At 46.0% G+C, this 18,154-nt stretch overlaps 1 protein-coding gene across 1 annotated transcript in view; it reads left to right on the top strand.

The window, feature by feature from the left end:
• Nucleotides 1–17,411, top strand: part of DDB1 (damage specific DNA binding protein 1) — a 101,009-nt gene extending 83,598 nt beyond the window's left edge. Inside the window, exons 13-26 of the mRNA XM_069740458.1 lie at nucleotides 594–757; nucleotides 866–973; nucleotides 1,055–1,262; nucleotides 1,345–1,440; nucleotides 1,537–1,648; nucleotides 8,620–8,743; nucleotides 8,833–8,997; nucleotides 11,141–11,235; nucleotides 11,333–11,503; nucleotides 12,252–12,361; nucleotides 12,487–12,656; nucleotides 12,730–12,832; nucleotides 13,533–13,656; nucleotides 16,770–17,411. Coding sequence (XP_069596559.1) covers nucleotides 594–757; nucleotides 866–973; nucleotides 1,055–1,262; nucleotides 1,345–1,440; nucleotides 1,537–1,648; nucleotides 8,620–8,743; nucleotides 8,833–8,997; nucleotides 11,141–11,235; nucleotides 11,333–11,503; nucleotides 12,252–12,361; nucleotides 12,487–12,656; nucleotides 12,730–12,832; nucleotides 13,533–13,656; nucleotides 16,770–16,853 — 1,834 coding nt within the window. The 3' untranslated portion in view covers nucleotides 16,854–17,411. The remainder of the gene's footprint in view (nucleotides 1–593; nucleotides 758–865; nucleotides 974–1,054; nucleotides 1,263–1,344; nucleotides 1,441–1,536; nucleotides 1,649–8,619; nucleotides 8,744–8,832; nucleotides 8,998–11,140; nucleotides 11,236–11,332; nucleotides 11,504–12,251; nucleotides 12,362–12,486; nucleotides 12,657–12,729; nucleotides 12,833–13,532; nucleotides 13,657–16,769) is intronic.
• The last annotated feature ends 743 nt before the right edge of the window (nucleotides 17,412–18,154 follow it).

The raw sequence follows: 18,154 nt of genomic DNA, 5'->3' as shown, positions 1-18,154 counted from the left end.
TGTGCATGTACTGTAGGGAAAGTGCATTAATATACTCACCGATCACCATCTTCCCCTGTCTCCAGTCTTCTCACTCACTTTATTGCAATTTCAACTCACCGGATTATACTGTGGCATACGTGCAAGCTGGAAGTCACTTTAAGGGCTCATTCAGGCATATGTGCAAATCAATCTGAGAATGGACTGCAATGCACGGACTGGTTGCAGCTCTACCTCCACGAGCATAACAGCCACATAGAAATACATGAAGCTGTCACGCTCTGGTTGGGAGACTCACAGCCAGTCCGTTCATTAGCGGTCCATGCTCGGTCAGATTTGAATGGATGTCTGAATGAGCCTTTACAATGTCAGCCTTGTTCTGGCGCTCCATGTACATGTATTCTAAAAGTGACTTCTGGCTCAGACACAAACTCCTGTGTCATCTATCAAGTTGGAATTGCAGTCACGTGAGTAATAAGAGGACCAGATTGGCACTGGAAGATGACGATCGGTGAGTATATTAATACAATTTTGCTACATTGCACATTTGCACAGGTTTAAAGTATAAAAAGTTTCATGGGAGCGCTTCTTTAAATTTTTTCCATTTCCACCAGTTGCACTGAAATGGAGCATGAAGTTGCCTGTCTGGACGTCACTCCTTTGGGCGGCGGTGATGCTTTGTCCACACTTTGCGCAATCGGCCTATGGACCGATATTTCCGCACGAATCCTTAGTTTACCAGGATTTCAGTTATTACATAAGGAGATGTTAGGTGGAGGTAAGTCACAATGAAACTTCATCTAGGAGGGAGATGATTGACTTGAAGCATTGAACCAAGTCCAAGAAAATTACATATTCTTAGTATTTCAATTTTTAACCTCTTCAGAGATTATCCCAAGGTCCATCCTCATGACTTCATTCGAAAACAGTCACTACCTACTGTGCGCACTGGGGGATGGAGCGCTCTTCTATTTCAGCCTCAACACAGAAACTGGTACGCGAGTTATAATCCTGGTTCCTCTCCGCTTGTGTACATACGTACTGGTAACCAGTTACAATCCCTCTGACTTCTCAGGTCTTTTGAGTGACAGAAAGAAGGTGACCCTGGGGACACAGCCTACTGTTTTGAGGACTTTCCGATCTCTGTCCACAACAAACGTGTTTGCCTGTTCTGACCGTCCTACAGTCATCTACAGTAGCAACCACAAGCTGGTCTTCTCCAATGTTAACCTGAAAGAGGTCAACTATATGTGCCCCCTGAACTCTGAAGGATATCCTGATAGGCAAGTCATAGGAAGAACTTTCTTAGTTTTACTTTCTTCGGTGTTGGTTTCTTTTTGGTCTGTTAACGCCTTATATTTACAGTTTGGCCCTAGCGAATAACAGCACCCTTACCATCGGAACCATCGATGAAATACAAAAGCTTCATATCCGAACCGTTCCACTGTCTGAGTCTCCCAGGTAAATTCACAGGAGGGGAAAACGTTTGAGGCTATTTATTAATTTCTTATCACACGGGGAAGTTCTCATAGAGCTTTATTGTCTGATTTATTAAAGGAAGATTTGCTATCAGGAAGTTTCTCAGTGTTTTGGAGTGCTCTCCAGCCGAACTGAGGTGCAAGATGCTAGTGGAGGCAGCACTCCTCTTCGGCCAAGCGCCAGTACCCAGGTCAGTGAAAATAGTGCTCAAATTTATATAACAGAAATAGTAGATTGAGCAAGAGATGTTTAGCGGGCGTCCTCCACTTTGGACAACCCTTTTTTTCTTAGAACAAACTTTCGACAATAAGTAAAGATTGTACAAGTTAAAAAAGACTCCCCTTGTTCGGACCTCCAGTAATCAGTTATCTGTGGGGTAACTTAGTGGTAAATGTCAAATTCCCTGCAGTGCCATCACACATTGGTCATATATCAAAGGTTATCTGTGTAATACACGGCAGGACAGGACAGGTCCTCCAGACCGATCAACACTATTTTTAACTGTCTCCACTCTTTCCAAGAGGTGAGGCTCAGAAATGGAGGACCCCACTCTGCAAATTCAGACCATAATGATCAGAGGTTGGATTATTCTCCCAGTGTGAATAGAGTTTTGAATGTGACGGCTGCTGGAAGTTTAGGCCCCCGACTATTCTGCAGCATAGACGATTGTGGTGGTCTCCTAAGGAGAGCACTGTGGTCACTAATGGGATGGAGCTTAATGCTAGGCAGCTTCCTGACATCAATCAGGTGGTGGGTAGCAGGTTCCTTTCTTCTAGAGCAGTGTTTCCTTAGTATTGCATTTGTGATGGAATTAATGCTTGAGCACATGATGAAATAAATTATCACCGTTGCAATACTAAAAGGTATCCTGAAAACTTGACCTGTTGGTGGGTCTTGAGGACTGGAGTTGAGAAACACTGCTCTAAAGATTGTTATGGAGTCTGAAAGTCTTCCTAGCAAAGTAATGCAATAGCAAACTCCTGTTTTCAACAGATATTAAAAAGGTTATTTGTGATCGAGAAGAAATAACTAGCCAAAGGGGCGGAATGTTGTATTATAACAAAACTATTCCCAACTCTAGCAATCCCCGCCATTAATGCGATCTGCCTCCATTTTTCTGATATCTGGACATCACCTTTAATCATACATGCATATATTCTTTATATACCTGGCAAGAGTAGAGTACAATGTCTCCACGTGATGTTTTGTGCTTCTTTTCTCGTTCACCACATTGGGGGACACAGGACCATGGGTGTTATGCTGCTGCCACTAGGAGGACACTGAGAAAACTTGAACAAAATTAGCTGCTCCCCTGCAGTATACACCCTCATGCTGGCTGTAATTGAACCAGTTCTTGCTTAGTGTCCGTAGGAGGCACTTTGGTCTGGGATTCAGACCCCAACATTATTTCACTTTTTTAATATTTTTACGATTTTTCCTTCACGAAACGAAGGGGCGACGGACCTCTTCAGGGGTCCGATCTCCCCGAATCATCAACAGGAGGAAACGCTGAGTGTAGCCACCCTGTACCCCCTCCTGCACCGTTTCTTTGCCATGCCTGGGCTCGCTTTAGGGACGACGGTTCACTCAGGGTCCCGATCTCCCCACACCACCAACAGATGGGAACACGGAGTGTCGCCTCCATGTACCCCCTTCCGGAGTCAGGCTACAGCCGGACAATAGCCCTGACCCATCCCTAGTGATTGAACCCATGGGATATACAGAGGCCTCCATTGGCGTCCGTGCAGCCCCCACTGCATCACCACTGACAAAAGGCGGATGATGGAAGGAGGCAGTCTGTCTCTCTCCACCTCCCTATCTAAGGGATGTTGGATTGAGTGGCCTAAGAAGCACAGCACATTTCTGGCTCTGCTACATCTGCGCCTGCAGCACCTGACTGAGTAAGCGCAGCGTCCAGCTATGGCAGGAGGGCTCTCCTCAGGTGCAGAGAAGGTCCTGGTCCCTAGGGGGGGGTGTCCTGATGTACGGCGGCATGTTCGCCGCTTCCGTGCTCCCATCTCATTGCGCGCCGGCGCGAAAAATTTAGTCCCCGGCTTCTGGCTGGACTAGGCCCGCGGTTCTCTCCTTTCTCCGCCCACCCAGGCGGCTCCGCCCATGGCCCAAAATTGAGTCCCCGGCTTCTGCTAGGACTAGGCCCGACTCTGCCCTTAATTCTACCCACAGGGGCGGTCCCCTCTGTGTTTCAGGCGCTTCTCATACCAAACGAGAAGCGCCACTGGGATCTCGGTGGTTGTCTTGGACACACACGTGCGGGGCTGCATTTTTTCCTATGCGGTGTCTGGCACAGCAGAGCGGGCAGGAACAGCAATAAAGAGGGGCATCTTCCTTGGGGGCACAAGACACAGGACCTGGGTAAGCTACAAAACAGAGCTTAACTGCTTCTCTGCAGTACACTTCTCTGAGTAGAGTGGGGTATCAAGGGTACACTATGTCACAGCCTAAAGCAAGGAAGGCTAACAAAACACACCCAGTGTTTTTTAGCCTCATGTACCAACTTGCAATTTTTCATTACCCTGGGGCCATAATAATAATAATTTTATTTATATAGCACCAACATATTCTGCAGCGCTTTACAATCATAACCCATTTCAGCGCAGCCTGTGACCCGGCATGCGTCCAGGAGCCCTCCACTAATGCTGACCCTAGTGGACCTAGTCCCCCTGAGTGGGCTACGTCTCTGGCACAATCTTTGTCTTCTCTGGTCAAAGCAATAGAGTCTCTCCGGGACCCCTCCTCAAGTCAGGGTGCTCTTTTACCTGGTACGGAAAGCTCCTGTACGGGAACAGTCAGCCAGCAGAGGTCGTCCCCTAGGAAGATCCGCACAAGATTCTAGGAAGCGGACCCATACCACTTCCCCCGCGTACTCTCGTGCTTCGGGGTCCGTGAGTCCCATTTCCCGCTCCCCCTCTGAAGGGGTTCTCAGCAAATACGAGTCGGACGTCTCCATAGACCTGGAATCGCAGGAGTATCAGGAGACGGTAGATACTTTCAATGAGGCAGTCAACAAGACTCTGAGGGTGGAGGAGGACTCTTCCGCTATAGCAGATCACGCGGTGTCCTTCAAAAGGGCTAAATGTCCCCATAGGGTGTTTGTTAATCAACCCGAGTTTACGGACATTGTTCAGAGACATAGGAATTTGCCGGACAAATGTTTCACGGGGCAGAAGCCCCTTGAAACAGATATCCCTTTGCTCCTGATCTAAGGAAGAGCTGGATAGAGTCCCCATGAGTAGATCCTCCCATATCACGTCTCTCATCCAAAACTCTCTTATCCCTATCTGACGGCTCATCGATAAAAATCGACAGATTGAAAATCTTGCTGGTCAGTCTTTGAAGCCTCCGGCTCTACACTTTCTCCATCCTTTGCTGCAACATGGGTGGCTAATCAAATTTCCTGGGCTGGTGATTACGTGGTACATGCTTCACTAGACGCAGCCAATTGCACTGCGTTGGCACCGCATTATGGCTCATAGAGTGGCGTGCGGATTTAGCTTCAAAAAAGTCCCTAACCTCTCTGCCTTACCAGACTGGTCGCCTATTTGGAGAGAAACTAGATCAACTTATCTCTGATGCTACTGGAGGGAAAAGCAAATTCCTTCCCCAGCGAAAGCCCAGCTGGCCTTTTCGGAGTCAACAGCAGACCCGGTTCCGGACTTTTCGTGGCAACACGAGCTGGCCCTCTACTTCCGCTTCTTCCGGCTTGCGACGTCCTCCGCGTAAAGACAGGGGCTCCCAGGTCTCATATAGACCCAGTCCCTCATGGAAAAGCAGGCCAAAACAATCTAGATCCAAGGGATCCAGATTCCACAGATTCTCTGCGCAATGACTCCTTCCGGTATCCGGCGGATGCCAGCAAAGTAGGCGGCCATCTGCTTTTGTTCCGTCATGCCTGGCTGTCGGTTGTTCACGATAGGTGGGTCAGGGACCTGGTGTCTTCCGCATACAAGATAGAGTTCTCTTCTTCCCCGTCCACACGTTTTTTCCAGTCTTGTTCCCCCAAAACAGGATCGCAGGCGACCGCTTTCTACCAAGCCATAGACGCACTCCGCAAAAACAGAGTCATCATTCCGGTGCCCCAAGACGAAAGGTTCAAAGGGTTTTACTCAAACCTGTTCATGGTTCCAAAAAAGGATGGAACAGTGCGCCCCATACTGGATCTAAAACTGTTAAACAAATTTGTCAGAGTTCGTCACTTCCGAATGGAGTCCTTCCGCTTGGGGTGACCTGCCAAAAGATGATGAAACCGCAGAAGGGCCAACCTGATTGCACGTATTTCCTAGAGATCGATCGAGAAACGGGATTCCAGAGCGGACCAGCGTCCCTGGGCCATGTGATGATGGAAGACCGCTCCCCAACCAAGGAGACTGGCGTCGGTGGTCACCACCAGCCAATGTAATGGGAGAAAGGATTTTTCCTGATCCAAAGAAGATCTCACAGTCCACCATCTGAGGGTCTGTCTGACCCGCTGAGACAGCCGGACCCAACGGTCCAGAGAGAACGGGTTCCTATCCCAGGCTGTCAGAAGCGCATGTTGCCTGGGCCAGAGGTGTAGCTGGGCGAACTGAACCGCCTCCATTGCTGCGACCATCTTGCCTAGCACTGTCATCCCGAACTGAATGGAGTGAGTGACAGATCGGGAGAGCCTCTGGGCTCCTTGTTGTAACGCCACAACTTTTTCTGGAGGAAAGATCACCAACCCCTGGGGAAGTGTCTAGGATCATGTCTAAGAAGGGTATCTGGTGAGCTGGTCCCGGCGACGATTTGTCTAAGTTGATCATCCAACCCAGGCGAGAAAGAGTATCCACCATGATTCTTACGCAGTCTGTGCAGGCCTGAAATGATGGGCCTTTAATAGGTCGCCTAGGTATGGTAGCACAACCATGCCCCGAGAGTGAAGAATGGACATGACTGCCACCATGACCTTGGTGAACACCCTACGGGTGGTGGCGAGGCCGAAGGGCAAAGCCGTGAACTGGAAGTGTTCGTCGTGAACCCCAAAATGTAGGAATCTTTGATGAGGTGGAAAAATTGGGATATGGAGATAAGCATCCCGGATGTCTATGGATGCGAGAAACTCCCCATTCTGCATTGAGGTGATGACCACCCGGATTCACTCTGACAACGCCACGGCTGTGGCGTACATCAACCATCAGGGGGGCACCCGCAGCAAGCTTGCGATGCTCAAAGTAAGTCACATTCTCCGACGGGCCGAGAGGAATCACTCTGTCATCTCAACAGTCCACATCCTGGGAGTAGAAAATTGGTCGACAGATTTTCTCAGCCGTCAGGGTCTCGCTTCGGGAGAATGATCTCTTCATCCGGAAGTTTTTCAGCAGATTTGCCATCGCTGGGAGACGCCGGAGGTCGATCTTATGGCGTCAAGGCTAAATGCACAGTTTCTACAGTTCATAGCCCGCTCTCGCGATCCGGTAGCCATCTGGTTGGTCGTACTGGTTCTACTGTGACATCAGTTTCGCCTTCCTTATGTGTTTTCCCCGCTCCCATTACTTCCGAGGGTGATCAGGAAGATCAGAGGGTATCCCACTGATTCTGGTTGCGCCAGATTGACCCCGGCGAGCTTGGTATGCGGAACTGGTACAACTCGTCGCCGACGTTCCCTGGAGGTTGCCAGATCGTCCCGACCTGCTTTCCCAATGCCTGATTTACCACCATAACTCAGGGGCTGTGTCTTTAACGGCTTGGCCATTGAATCGTGGGTTCTAGCCAAAGCCGTTTTCCCAGCAGGTGCGTGTCAGTGCGCATTTATCATCACGTTTGGAAGACTTTTTTTTTTCTCATGGTGCAAGGACCGTGGACGTTCCACCCTCGTGTTTTCAATTCCTTCCATTTTGGAATTTCTCCATACTGGTCTCGAGTCAGGTCTAGCGCTTCGTTCTTTGAAATGCCAGATATCTGGCTCATCCATCCTATTCCAACGCAGGATAATGACAAGGTTGCAGGTGAAAACCTTCATCCAGGGGGTGGCCCATATGGTACCTCCCTATAAAAAGCCTTTGGAATCATGGGATCTTAATTTGGTCCTAGGTGTTCTTCAGGAGGCTCCTTTCAAACCACTGCAGGATGTATTGCTAACCTTGTTTTCTTGGAAGGTAGCGGCTCTATCTTGCCGAACTCCGTTCTTCATTTTCCACCAAGACAAGGTAGTCTTGAGGACGTCTCCATCCTTCCTACCTAAGGTTGTCTCGTCCTTCCACCTAAACGAGGACATTGTCTTGCCTTCGTTTTGTTCAGCACCTGTCCATCGTATTGAGAGGGCTCTTCACACACTCGATGTGGTGAGAGCTCTTAGAAGGTACGTCTCACGGATGGCGCCTTTCCGCAAGTCGGATGCCCAGTTTGTGCTTCCGGAGGGGCTCAGGAAAGGTCTACCTGCTTCTAAGGCTACAATAGCCAGGTGGATTTGCTCGGCGATTCAAGAGTCTTACCATGTCAGAGGCAAGCCTATCCCAGCGGGGATTAAGGCACACTCCACTCAGTCAGTGGGTGCGTCTTGGGCTATTCGGCATCAAGCAATGGCACAGCAAGTTTGCAAAGCTACGACTTGGTCCAGCCTGCATACCTTTGTGAAGCATTACATTATTCATGCTCAGGCTTCTGCAGATGCGGCCCTTAGCAGAAAGATTCTGCAGTCGGTGGTAACCCATCTGTAGACTACGGTACATGGGGTTTTCAGCTATGTGCTGTTTCCCACACAGGGACTGCTTTAGGACGTCACATGGTCCTGTGTACCCCAATGAGGCGAAGGAGAAACAGGGATTTTTGTGTACTCACCGTAAAATCCTTTTCTCTGAGCAACTCATTGTTTGGTATACTACTCATTGGGGGACACAGCGCCCACCCTGTTAGCCTGATGGCTTCTGTTTGTTTGGTTTGACATTGTATTCTCTTTGATCGTTATAAGCTCCTACTGCTTTGGCACTGAACTGGTTCGATTATAGCCAGCATGAGGGTGTATACTGCAGAGGAGGAGCTAATTTTGTTCAAGTTTTCTTAGTGTCCTCCTAGCAGCAGGCAGCATAACACCCATGGTCCTGTGTCCCCCAATGAGTGGCTCGGAGAAAAGGATTTAACGGTGAGAACACAAAAATCCCTGTTTTAACATGTCTCTTATTCTACTAGGCCCTTTCCTCCAGTGTGAGCAGCAGTAAGCTGTTTTCAGGAAGCACGTCCCCCCATGAAACCTCTTTTGGAGAAGAAATCGAGGTCCACAACCTTCTCATCATCGATCAGCACACATTTGAAGGTAGTAAACTAGATAGATTTCCATTAAAGCCTGACCCCGTTGTGTTTTTATGTAGGAGGCTTATTCTCATTTTGTTCTTCTCTCCTTAGTCTTGCACACTCATCAGTTCTTGCAGAACGAGTACACCCTCAGCTTAGTATCATGTAAGCTGGGAAAGGATCCAAGCACTTATTTCATTGTGGGAACTGCCATGGTGTACCCAGACGAGGCCGAACCAAAGCAAGGAAGGATTGTGGTTTTCCAGTATTCTGATGGTGAGAAAAGGCACATACTTCTATGTATGAATGGGTGAGCGGTTTTACACAGCTGTATTCTGTTTAAAGGGACTATCTTAATAAGTAAAACTCTTTTCCTTGTGCCCTATAGCAGGGGTCCCCAACTCCAGTCCTCAAGGCCCACCAACAGGTCATGTTTTCAGGATTTCCTTTGCATTGCACAGGTGATGCAATTATTACCTGGGCAAGACTAAGGAAATCCTGAAAACATGACATGTTGGTGGGCCTTGAGGACTGGAGTTGGGAATCCCTGCCCTATAGGGCATAATAGGGGTGTCTCTGCCAGGGCTGTGGAGTCTGTAAGCCAAACCTCCGACTCCTCAATTTCCATGACACCAAGTCTACCAAAATGGGCTCTGACTCCACGACTCTGACTCCACAGCCCTGGTCTCTGCAGTGGTATCCCTCTTCATTAGCCACATTAGTGGGCTTTAGTTAAGGAGCAACTCCACTCTGATGAATTGGGACCGACCATCTATTACAGGGTCTGCCAGTACTACATTTCTACATGGCTACAACGTCTTGTGGTGGTAACGGCTGATCACCTGGAATTTTTGGAGTGAACTTTGATTCTGAATGTTGAAGCCTTTCTACGTCTTTTTTTTTTTTTTCTTAAAGGGCCTATGATAAAAGGCATTGAGGGTTATAATTTATCTTCCAATTTAATGGCGTATTGTTGATTGTGGAAGACTGAACTTGACGGACTGGTGTCTTATGTTACTAAGGACCTGTGTTCTAATGTAACTGTGTCATCTAAATTCTCGTAATAGTACAAATACAACATTTTAAAACTTAAGTTAACTTTTTTTTTACTATTACATAATTATATTAAAACTTGTAATGGCACATACAATAAAGTTATTTTATCACTTACTGCAAATTGTTGAGAATTGCATTTTCCATCTATTCCACCAGTCTACAAAATCAATACGTCTTATGTACACCAAAATAGTTCCTAAAAAAAATCGGCATCTTGTAACTCAATGTAAAAAAAAGAGGCACTAAAAGGCTATGTAAAAATAAAAAGATATGACTGATACAATGCCGAGAGGCAAAGGCACGAAATTTACGGCTATCATATTTGCCAAAATTAATTTGGTCTTTAAGCCATTCACGACATATGACTTATATTTGCATCATATGTTGTAGCTCTGACGAAGGCTCACACGCCAAGCCCCCAACTTTCCTGGCAGATGATGGCTGATTAAAAGAAAAAATTGTTAAAACTCTGATTTAAAAGAAGATCCAATCTATAAACGGCTTAACACAAAAAATGTGAAATGCCATAATTACTGTTTTTTGGCTGTCGCACCATAGCAATAAGATACAATCAAAACATTGTATCTACCCCAAAATGGTATCAATAAAAACTTCCGTTCAGGGCGCAAAAAATAAGCTATCACACAGCCACATATATGGAAAATGGTACGGGTCTCGGGGAAAATGTTGACGCAAGCAAATTTTTGTATTTATTTTTTTTACAAATTTTCATAAAAATCCTCACCACTTAAATAATAATAAAAAAGCTATGCATGTTTGGCATCTGCGTAATCGTACTGACTTGGATAATCATATTGCCAGATCAGTTTTACCATATGATAAATACAATAAAAAATAAATAGTGGAATTGGACTTTATTTTTTTTTGCAATTTCAACGCACTTGAAATTTTTCTCCCGCTCTCCTCTGCATCACATCATAATTAATGGTGTCTTTCAAAAGTACAACTTGGCCCACAAAAAAACAAGCCCTCATATAGTTATGTGGACAGAAAAAAAATGTTATGGCTCATGGAAGAAAGGGAGAAAAAAAATAGAAAATTGCCCCGTCATAATGGGGTTAAGAGGTTAAAGATGGCCAGCAAAATAGAAAAGTTTCTGTCTCGGTGCAGCCCCACAAACCACAGGGGGCCAGGAACTTCCAACAATAAAGGCTACGGGAAACATTTTATGTAGAGGATCAAATCGACTTTTCTCAATCACTTTTTTGCCTAATTGCTGGTGTGCAAGTGAAAAGTATTGCATTCCTCACCCCTTCAAAAAATATAATGATGGGTTTGTAAATGATGGTGCGGACTATTGGGAATGAGCGCACTAAGCGAATACAACTGCTGGTCTTTGCAGGAAAGCTGCAGACGGTGGCCGAGAAGGAGGTCAAGGGAGCGGTGTACTCCATGGTTGAATTTAATGGAAAGCTCCTGGCCAGCATCAACAGCACCGTAAGATGTAGAACAATGAGATTTGGTACTGTACCTTCATTAATCTGTAGTTTGGGTGCATGTAGCAAACTGCCTTTTTTGTTTTGTTTCATCATAGGTCCGGCTGTATGAATGGACAGCGGAGAAGGAGCTGCGTACAGAATGCAACCATTACAACAATATCATGGCTTTATATCTGAAAACCAAGGGCGATTTTATCTTGGTGGGAGACTTGATGCGTTCAGTGCTGCTGCTGGCTTACAAGCCCATGGAGGGAAACTTTGAGGAGGTGAGAGACATCCATGGGAGCTGAGAGTCACATCCAGTAAATCATTAATCCTGTAGTGTGTACATTAAAAATGTGCTCGAAACGTGAAGTTGTTAGAGGTTCACAAAGCTTCCTAAATAACACCTGCAGGGAGTTTGGTCATGGGGATGTAAGAACAGGGATTCTCTAAGTTTGGTGCATACTCCTTTTTCCCCCTCCATGTTCTTTTGAGCTTTAAAGGGAATCTGTCATCACAAAATGACTAATCAAACCAAGCGTGCAGCGGGGCCAAACATTCCCACCTACTTGTTTTCCTGCTATCTCCACCCCCATCTTCTTTCATTATCGAACCAGAAAACGGTGGAGATGGACTGAAAACAAGTAGGTCAGAAGATGCACTGAACTGTTTGCCACGCCAAGGGTGCGCCAAGCACCTGAGCTTGGTTTGAGCGGTCATTTTGTACTGACTAACTCCCTTAAATGGGAACCTAATATCTAAAACTTCTGCTTAAAGCGGTATTCTATAAAGTGATGTTATATTGCTGGTTTAGGATATGACTTTATGATCCTAAAAGAATGAAGGGGCAGCAGAGCTAATTCCCTGTACGGCTGTAGAGCCCATCACGGCCTGGTGTCATTCGGACCCCGACCTTGATAAAGGCATGGCCTATCCTAGTATCATGGCATCACTGTGTAAAATGGAAATGTCCGTACATTTCTCTGTATTTTGTATGTATCTAGATCACATGTTTATTCTTTAACCCTATAGATTGCCCGTGATTTTAACCCCAACTGGATGAGCGCAGTGGAGATACTAGATGACGATAACTTCTTGGGAGCAGAGAATGCATTTAACTTATTTGTATGCCAAAAAGACAGGTATATGATGGCTGATCGTGCAGTTTATATTATTGTGAGGGAAGCTTACAAACTTCCAATGCAGATTAGATGTAGATGATAATCAGATTACTGCTCCGTAAACATATTTCTGCTTCCATTCCCAGTGCCGCCACGACAGATGAGGAAAGACAACACTTACAAGAAGTCGGCCTTTTCCACTTAGGGGAGTTTGTTAATGTGTTCTGTCATGGCTCGCTGGTGATGCAGAATCTCGGGGAGACCTCTCCTCCTACACAAGGCTCCGTGCTGTTTGGCACAGTTAATGGCATGATTGGTAGGTATAGACTCAGTTTCTCAGTCGTCACCTGATGATATCTCCTACTTAAGCTGACTTTTTTGTATCTCAGGTCTGGTGACGTCCGTGTCTGAGAGCTGGTATAATCTCCTGCTAGACGTTCAGAACAGACTCAACAAAGTCATCAAGAGCGTGGGCAAGATTGAGCACTCTTTATATCCTCTTGTTTTACCTCCGAAGTAAATGAGCTGATCACTGGGTGTACATATTACTAGGGAAATCCATGTTATATATTGCTCTTAGTAGGGTGGGACTTTAATACTTTGCCTCTTGATGCAAAACTTTGTATTGCATTTTTGTACAAGAAAAAAAATCTCTCCTGATGATGAGTTCTCAATAAGACAAGCGGAGTAGCAGAGCTGGTTATCCCCTTTAATGGGTTCATTAGCACCAGGTGTAGCAAACGGCTATGAAGAGCAGATGGGGACTTTTGTGAGTAGCCCTGCACAGAAGAGCGAAGTGGGGTGTGCAGATACTGGCGGGGGGCGATCAGCTGATACGACCAGTCCGGCACGAGGCTTGCAGGTGGATGCGATGGTGTTGAGAGTGCTGTATAATGAACAGGGGTAAGGTGGGATCCCCTGAATGTAATATCCTGCCTATAATGGCAGGCACAGTGTCTCGGTGTGATTTCTTTGGGGAAGCGCTGGCTGTCATTATACTGGATCTGTGGACCACCACTAATAAAGCGGGAGGGTCTCGTCACCATCTATAAGAGTGCAAGTGCCTCTCAATGAAGGACATTTTGGAGCTCGCTGTCCTATGCGAACATTACTGGATTGGTAAGGGGTCCTGGGTGACCTTAGGATCTGTTTGAATCTCTGAAATACCTTTTTCCTTAACATACTATGTTACCTGGAGGTCATTCCATACAGAGAGAAAGACTGAAGCAGCAACCGGGTTCATAGATGGAGATCTTATTGAGAGCTTTTTGGATATCAGTCGGTCAAAGATGCAGGAGGTGGTAGCAAATCTACAGGTGAGGACGCAAGTGGTTTACTCTAGTGTTTGTCTGCAGATCCCAACCTCAAGAGCTACTGGCTCTTCCTTGTAACCAAATTATTATTTTTACTTCCTTTCTAAGAGACTTCCTTTTTTATACTTCCATCTACATAGTGCTATTAGGGCTTGTCTTTTGCAAGATGAGTTCTGGTTTTGAATTATATAATTGACTTTACCATGTGAAAAATAAGCAATTCTGTCATTGTGGCTCAGTTTTTGGTTTTACAGCATTCACTGTGCAGTAAAAAGGTCTTGCGTACTCCTGCAGGTCAGCAAAGTTTTTATTATGTGTGTGTGTGTGTGTATATACATATGTGTGTGTGTGTGTACCTAGTATGTATGTACCGTATATGCTCGAGTATAAGCCGAGATTTTCAGCCCATTTTTTTATGCTGAAAGTGCCTCTCTCGGATTATATTCGAGTCATTGTCCTAGGGGGTGGGAGGGGAAGCGTCAGGAGTGGCGGCTGTCACATCATACTCACCCCCTCTCTGCACGTCCCTGCTTCTCAGATGGTCTCAGCGCCGGCAGCTCTTCCTGTGTTCAGCGGTCACGTGGTAGCACTCTTTAAAGTAATGAATATGGACGCGACTCCACTCCCATAGGGGTGGATCGCATATTCATTACTTTAATGAGCGGTACCATGTGACCGCTGAACACAGGAAGAGCTGCCGGCACCTAGACCATCTGAGAAGCAGGGACGTGCAGAGACCGCGCTAGGAAGGGGTGAGTATGACGGGGGAGGGTGAGCCATGCGATATTCACCTGTCCCCGGTCCACCACCACGCTGTGTCTTTCGCATCCTCTGGCTGTGACGTTCAGGTCAGAGGGCGCGATGACGTGTTTAGTGCGTGCCCTCTGCCTGAACAGTCACTGCAGAGACCCGGAAGGCACAGGCCCGCAGCAGTGGAACGGAGACAGGTGAATATCGCAAGTGTCGGGGGCCAGAGACAGTGGCGACTCCGGCGCCGGTGTCCCCGCCTGCTCAGGACAACAGCAGCTGGCCCCCAGCGTCAAGAGGTGAGTATGCCTTTTTTTCTTTTTTTTTTTTTAAATCACAGCAGCATATGGGGCATATTATTCTATGGAGCATCTTATGGGGCCATCATCTTTTAAATATGAACTATATGGGGCATAATTATTCTATGGAGCATCTTATGGGTCAATCATTAACCTTTATGGAGCAGCATATGGGGCATATTATTCTATGGAGCATCTCATGGGGCCATCATTAACCTTTGTGCAGCACTATATGGGGCGTATTTTGTATGGAGCAACTTATGGGGCCCATCATGAACTGGTGTGTGTGTGCATGTGTACATATATATATATATATATATATATATATATATATATATATATATATATATATATATATATATATATATATATATATATATATATATATATATATATATATATTACATTTTTTGGGTGCTGCCAATATCTCAGACCAATTGATTTTTATATACCGTATATACTCCTGTATAAGCCGAGTTTTTCAGCACACTTTTTATGACAGGGAAATGGGAGCGTCGGAGCAGCAGGAGACAGGAGACGGTGGTTGCGGCTAAAGCCTGTGCCCGCCGCTAAAGATAAATTAATATTCACTGCACTGGCAATGAATATTAATTTCTCTTATGAATATTCATTTCTCTTGCAAAAAAAAATCCTACTCACCTTCCCTATGCACCCTCGCAGCATCTCGTTCTGGTGCCAGCATGTGCATCCTCACAGCATCTCATTCTGGTGCCAGCAGCTCCTGCGGCCGGGCGATCACGTGTCCCCGTTCATTGAGGTAATGAATATTCACCTCTCTCCATTCCCATAGGCGTGGAGGGAGGTGAATATTCATTACCTTAATGAGCAGGGACACATGATCGCCCGGCCACAGGAGCTGCTGGCATTGGAACGAGATGCTGCAAAGGTGCGCAGAGAAGGTAAGTAGGATGTTTTGTTTTTTAATGCTTTTCTCATGGGAGCCATGCATGGGATGGGAATAAGAAGCCATGCAGACAAGGATGGGAATAAGGAGCCCATGCATACAAGTATGGGAATAAGGAGCCATGCATACAAGGATGGAGATGAGGAGCCGTGCAGACAAGGATGAGGATGAGAAGCCATGCAGAGAAAGATGGGGATGAGGAGCCATGCAGACAAGGATGAGGATGAGAAGCCATGCAGAGAAAGATGGGGATGAGGAGCCATGCAGACAAGGATGGGGATGAGGAGTAATGCAGACAAGGATGGGGATGAGGAGATATGCAGACAAGGATGGGGATGAGGAGCCATGCAGACAAGGATGGGGATGAGGAACCATGCAGACAAGGATGGGGATGAGGAACCATGCAGACAAGGATGGGGATGAGGAACCATGCAGACAAGGATGGGGATGAGGAGCCATGCAGACAAGGATGGTGATGAGGAGCCATGCAGACAAGGATGGGGATGAGGAGCCATGCAGACAAGGATGGGGATGAGGAGCCATGCAGACAAGGATGGGGATGAGGAGCCATGCAGACAAGGATGGGGATGAGGAGCCATGCAGACAAGGATGGGGATGAGGAGCCATGCAGACAAGGATGGGAATGAGGAGCCATGCATACCAGAATAAGGATTAGGGGATAATGCATACCCTGCTTAAACTCGAGTCAATAAGTTTTCCCTGTTTTTCAAGGCAAAATTAGGTGTTACAATTTTGGGATTTCCCAACAGTAGAGTTGTCTGAAGGAGGGGTCAGATGTAATTTTTACTGCTGCAATTTTGTAGAGTTCCAGTAAATTTTTTTAATGGTGACCAAAAGTGGCAGTTCCTGTCTGTCTAGCCTTGCTGCAACGAGGCCAGGGAGCCTAGGCAAGTTGGACACCTATCTGCAGTAGCCTTTTTTGGGGTACTTGTCCCCCATTTGTACAGTGCAGAGTTTGGGTGTCTAGTGTTGTACCTCCCTTATGGATGACCAGTTTGGTATGGAGTTTTATGGGCAATACACCATGGGAATAAAACAATCAAATGAGCCTTTTCTTCCAGTGGAGAAAAACACTTCCTTGCAAGTCTCCGCTATTGAGATGGCTCTTTTTCTTTTTTTTGCAGATTGATGATGGCAGCGGCATGAAGAGAGAGACCACAGTGGATGACCTGATAAAGATTGTGGAAGAACTAACCAGGATCCACTGATTTATGCCCCTTCCAATCTCGTTTACCCCTTAGGTTTTCCCCAGTTTCCTCCGAGCATTGCGGGATCAGCCTCCCATAGGTCTGAAGGGCAGCACGATAACCTTGTGTGCATCTGATCAGTGTCCGGGGAGGCAATACCTCGCTCTGCTGCCCTAGTGGCACTTACATCTTTGCTTCCAGAGGTGGTCAGTGCGATGAAGGCCTCCCGCCATCAGTAAGGAAAAAATGAATGGTTGTACAGGCTGCTCCCTGCCCAGCTCCTTTTCTCCATTCATACTGCTGTCCTTCTATATTGTATGTATTTTTTTTTCTTATATATATATATTACGTTGTGAAAAGTAGGGTTCCCCCTATGGACTTTCTGCATAGCAAGGTTGAGCTGTGACATCATTACCTGTGCAGGGAATGGGGCATGTGACGTCATCTGCAGCAGCTGTAAGGTGTTTCACGTGCTAGTTTTTGCCTAATGGTGCAGTTTCCCTCCTTTCCAGTCTTCTCTTATTAAAAGGGGAGGTTATTTTCCAAAGTTTTAGGAAATAAAACGGACTGCTATTGAAATTGCCGTCAGCGTCTTTACTGCAGCCATCTCATAGGATCTGAATGTGTGTAAGGTAATGTCGTCTTTTGTGCTTTTTGTTTGTTTTAGCAAAGTCATATTTCCTCTAAAAAAATTTTGCACGTTGGTTCTTTCTATAAGTGGCAGTACATGATGCGGCAGACATTAATCCAAAATTACTTATAAAACTGGGTTCCTGTTTGGTTCTGGCCATGAAGACCAAGGAAATTTCCAAACTAGTCAGGCAGCAAACCTGAGCATTAACCCCTTTATCACCTTCTCCATTTTTGTTTTTTGTTCAACTTCTTACCAGAGCATAACTTTTACATTTTTCCGTCAATATGGCCGTGTGAGGGTTGTACTTTTGAATTACACCATTGATTTCACCATGTAATGTACTGGAAACGGGGAGAAAAAAATCCCAAGTGTGGTGAAATTGCAAAAAAAGTACAGTTCCACAATTTTTTTTTTTTTTTCTTTTTTACTATGTTCACTAAATGCTCAAACTGACCAACCATTATGATTCTCCAGGTCATTATGAGTTTGTTGATACCAAACATGTCTGGGTTCTTTTTTAAGTGGTAACAAAAATTCCAAAACTTGCAAAAAATAAAATCACCATTTTCCGAGACTCGTAGCATCTCCATTTTTTGGGATCTGGGGCTGCGCGAGGACTTATTTTTTGCACACCGAGCTAATATTTGTATTGATATCATTGTCGGATAGATGCAGTGTTTTGGTCGCC

The sequence above is a fragment of the Ranitomeya imitator genome, chromosome 9, assembly GCF_032444005.1.
Source record: "Ranitomeya imitator isolate aRanImi1 chromosome 9, aRanImi1.pri, whole genome shotgun sequence".
NCBI lineage: Eukaryota > Metazoa > Chordata > Amphibia > Anura > Dendrobatidae > Ranitomeya > Ranitomeya imitator.
Note: the sequence above shows the minus strand (reverse complement) of the source record. Positions and strands in the feature narration are given on the sequence as shown.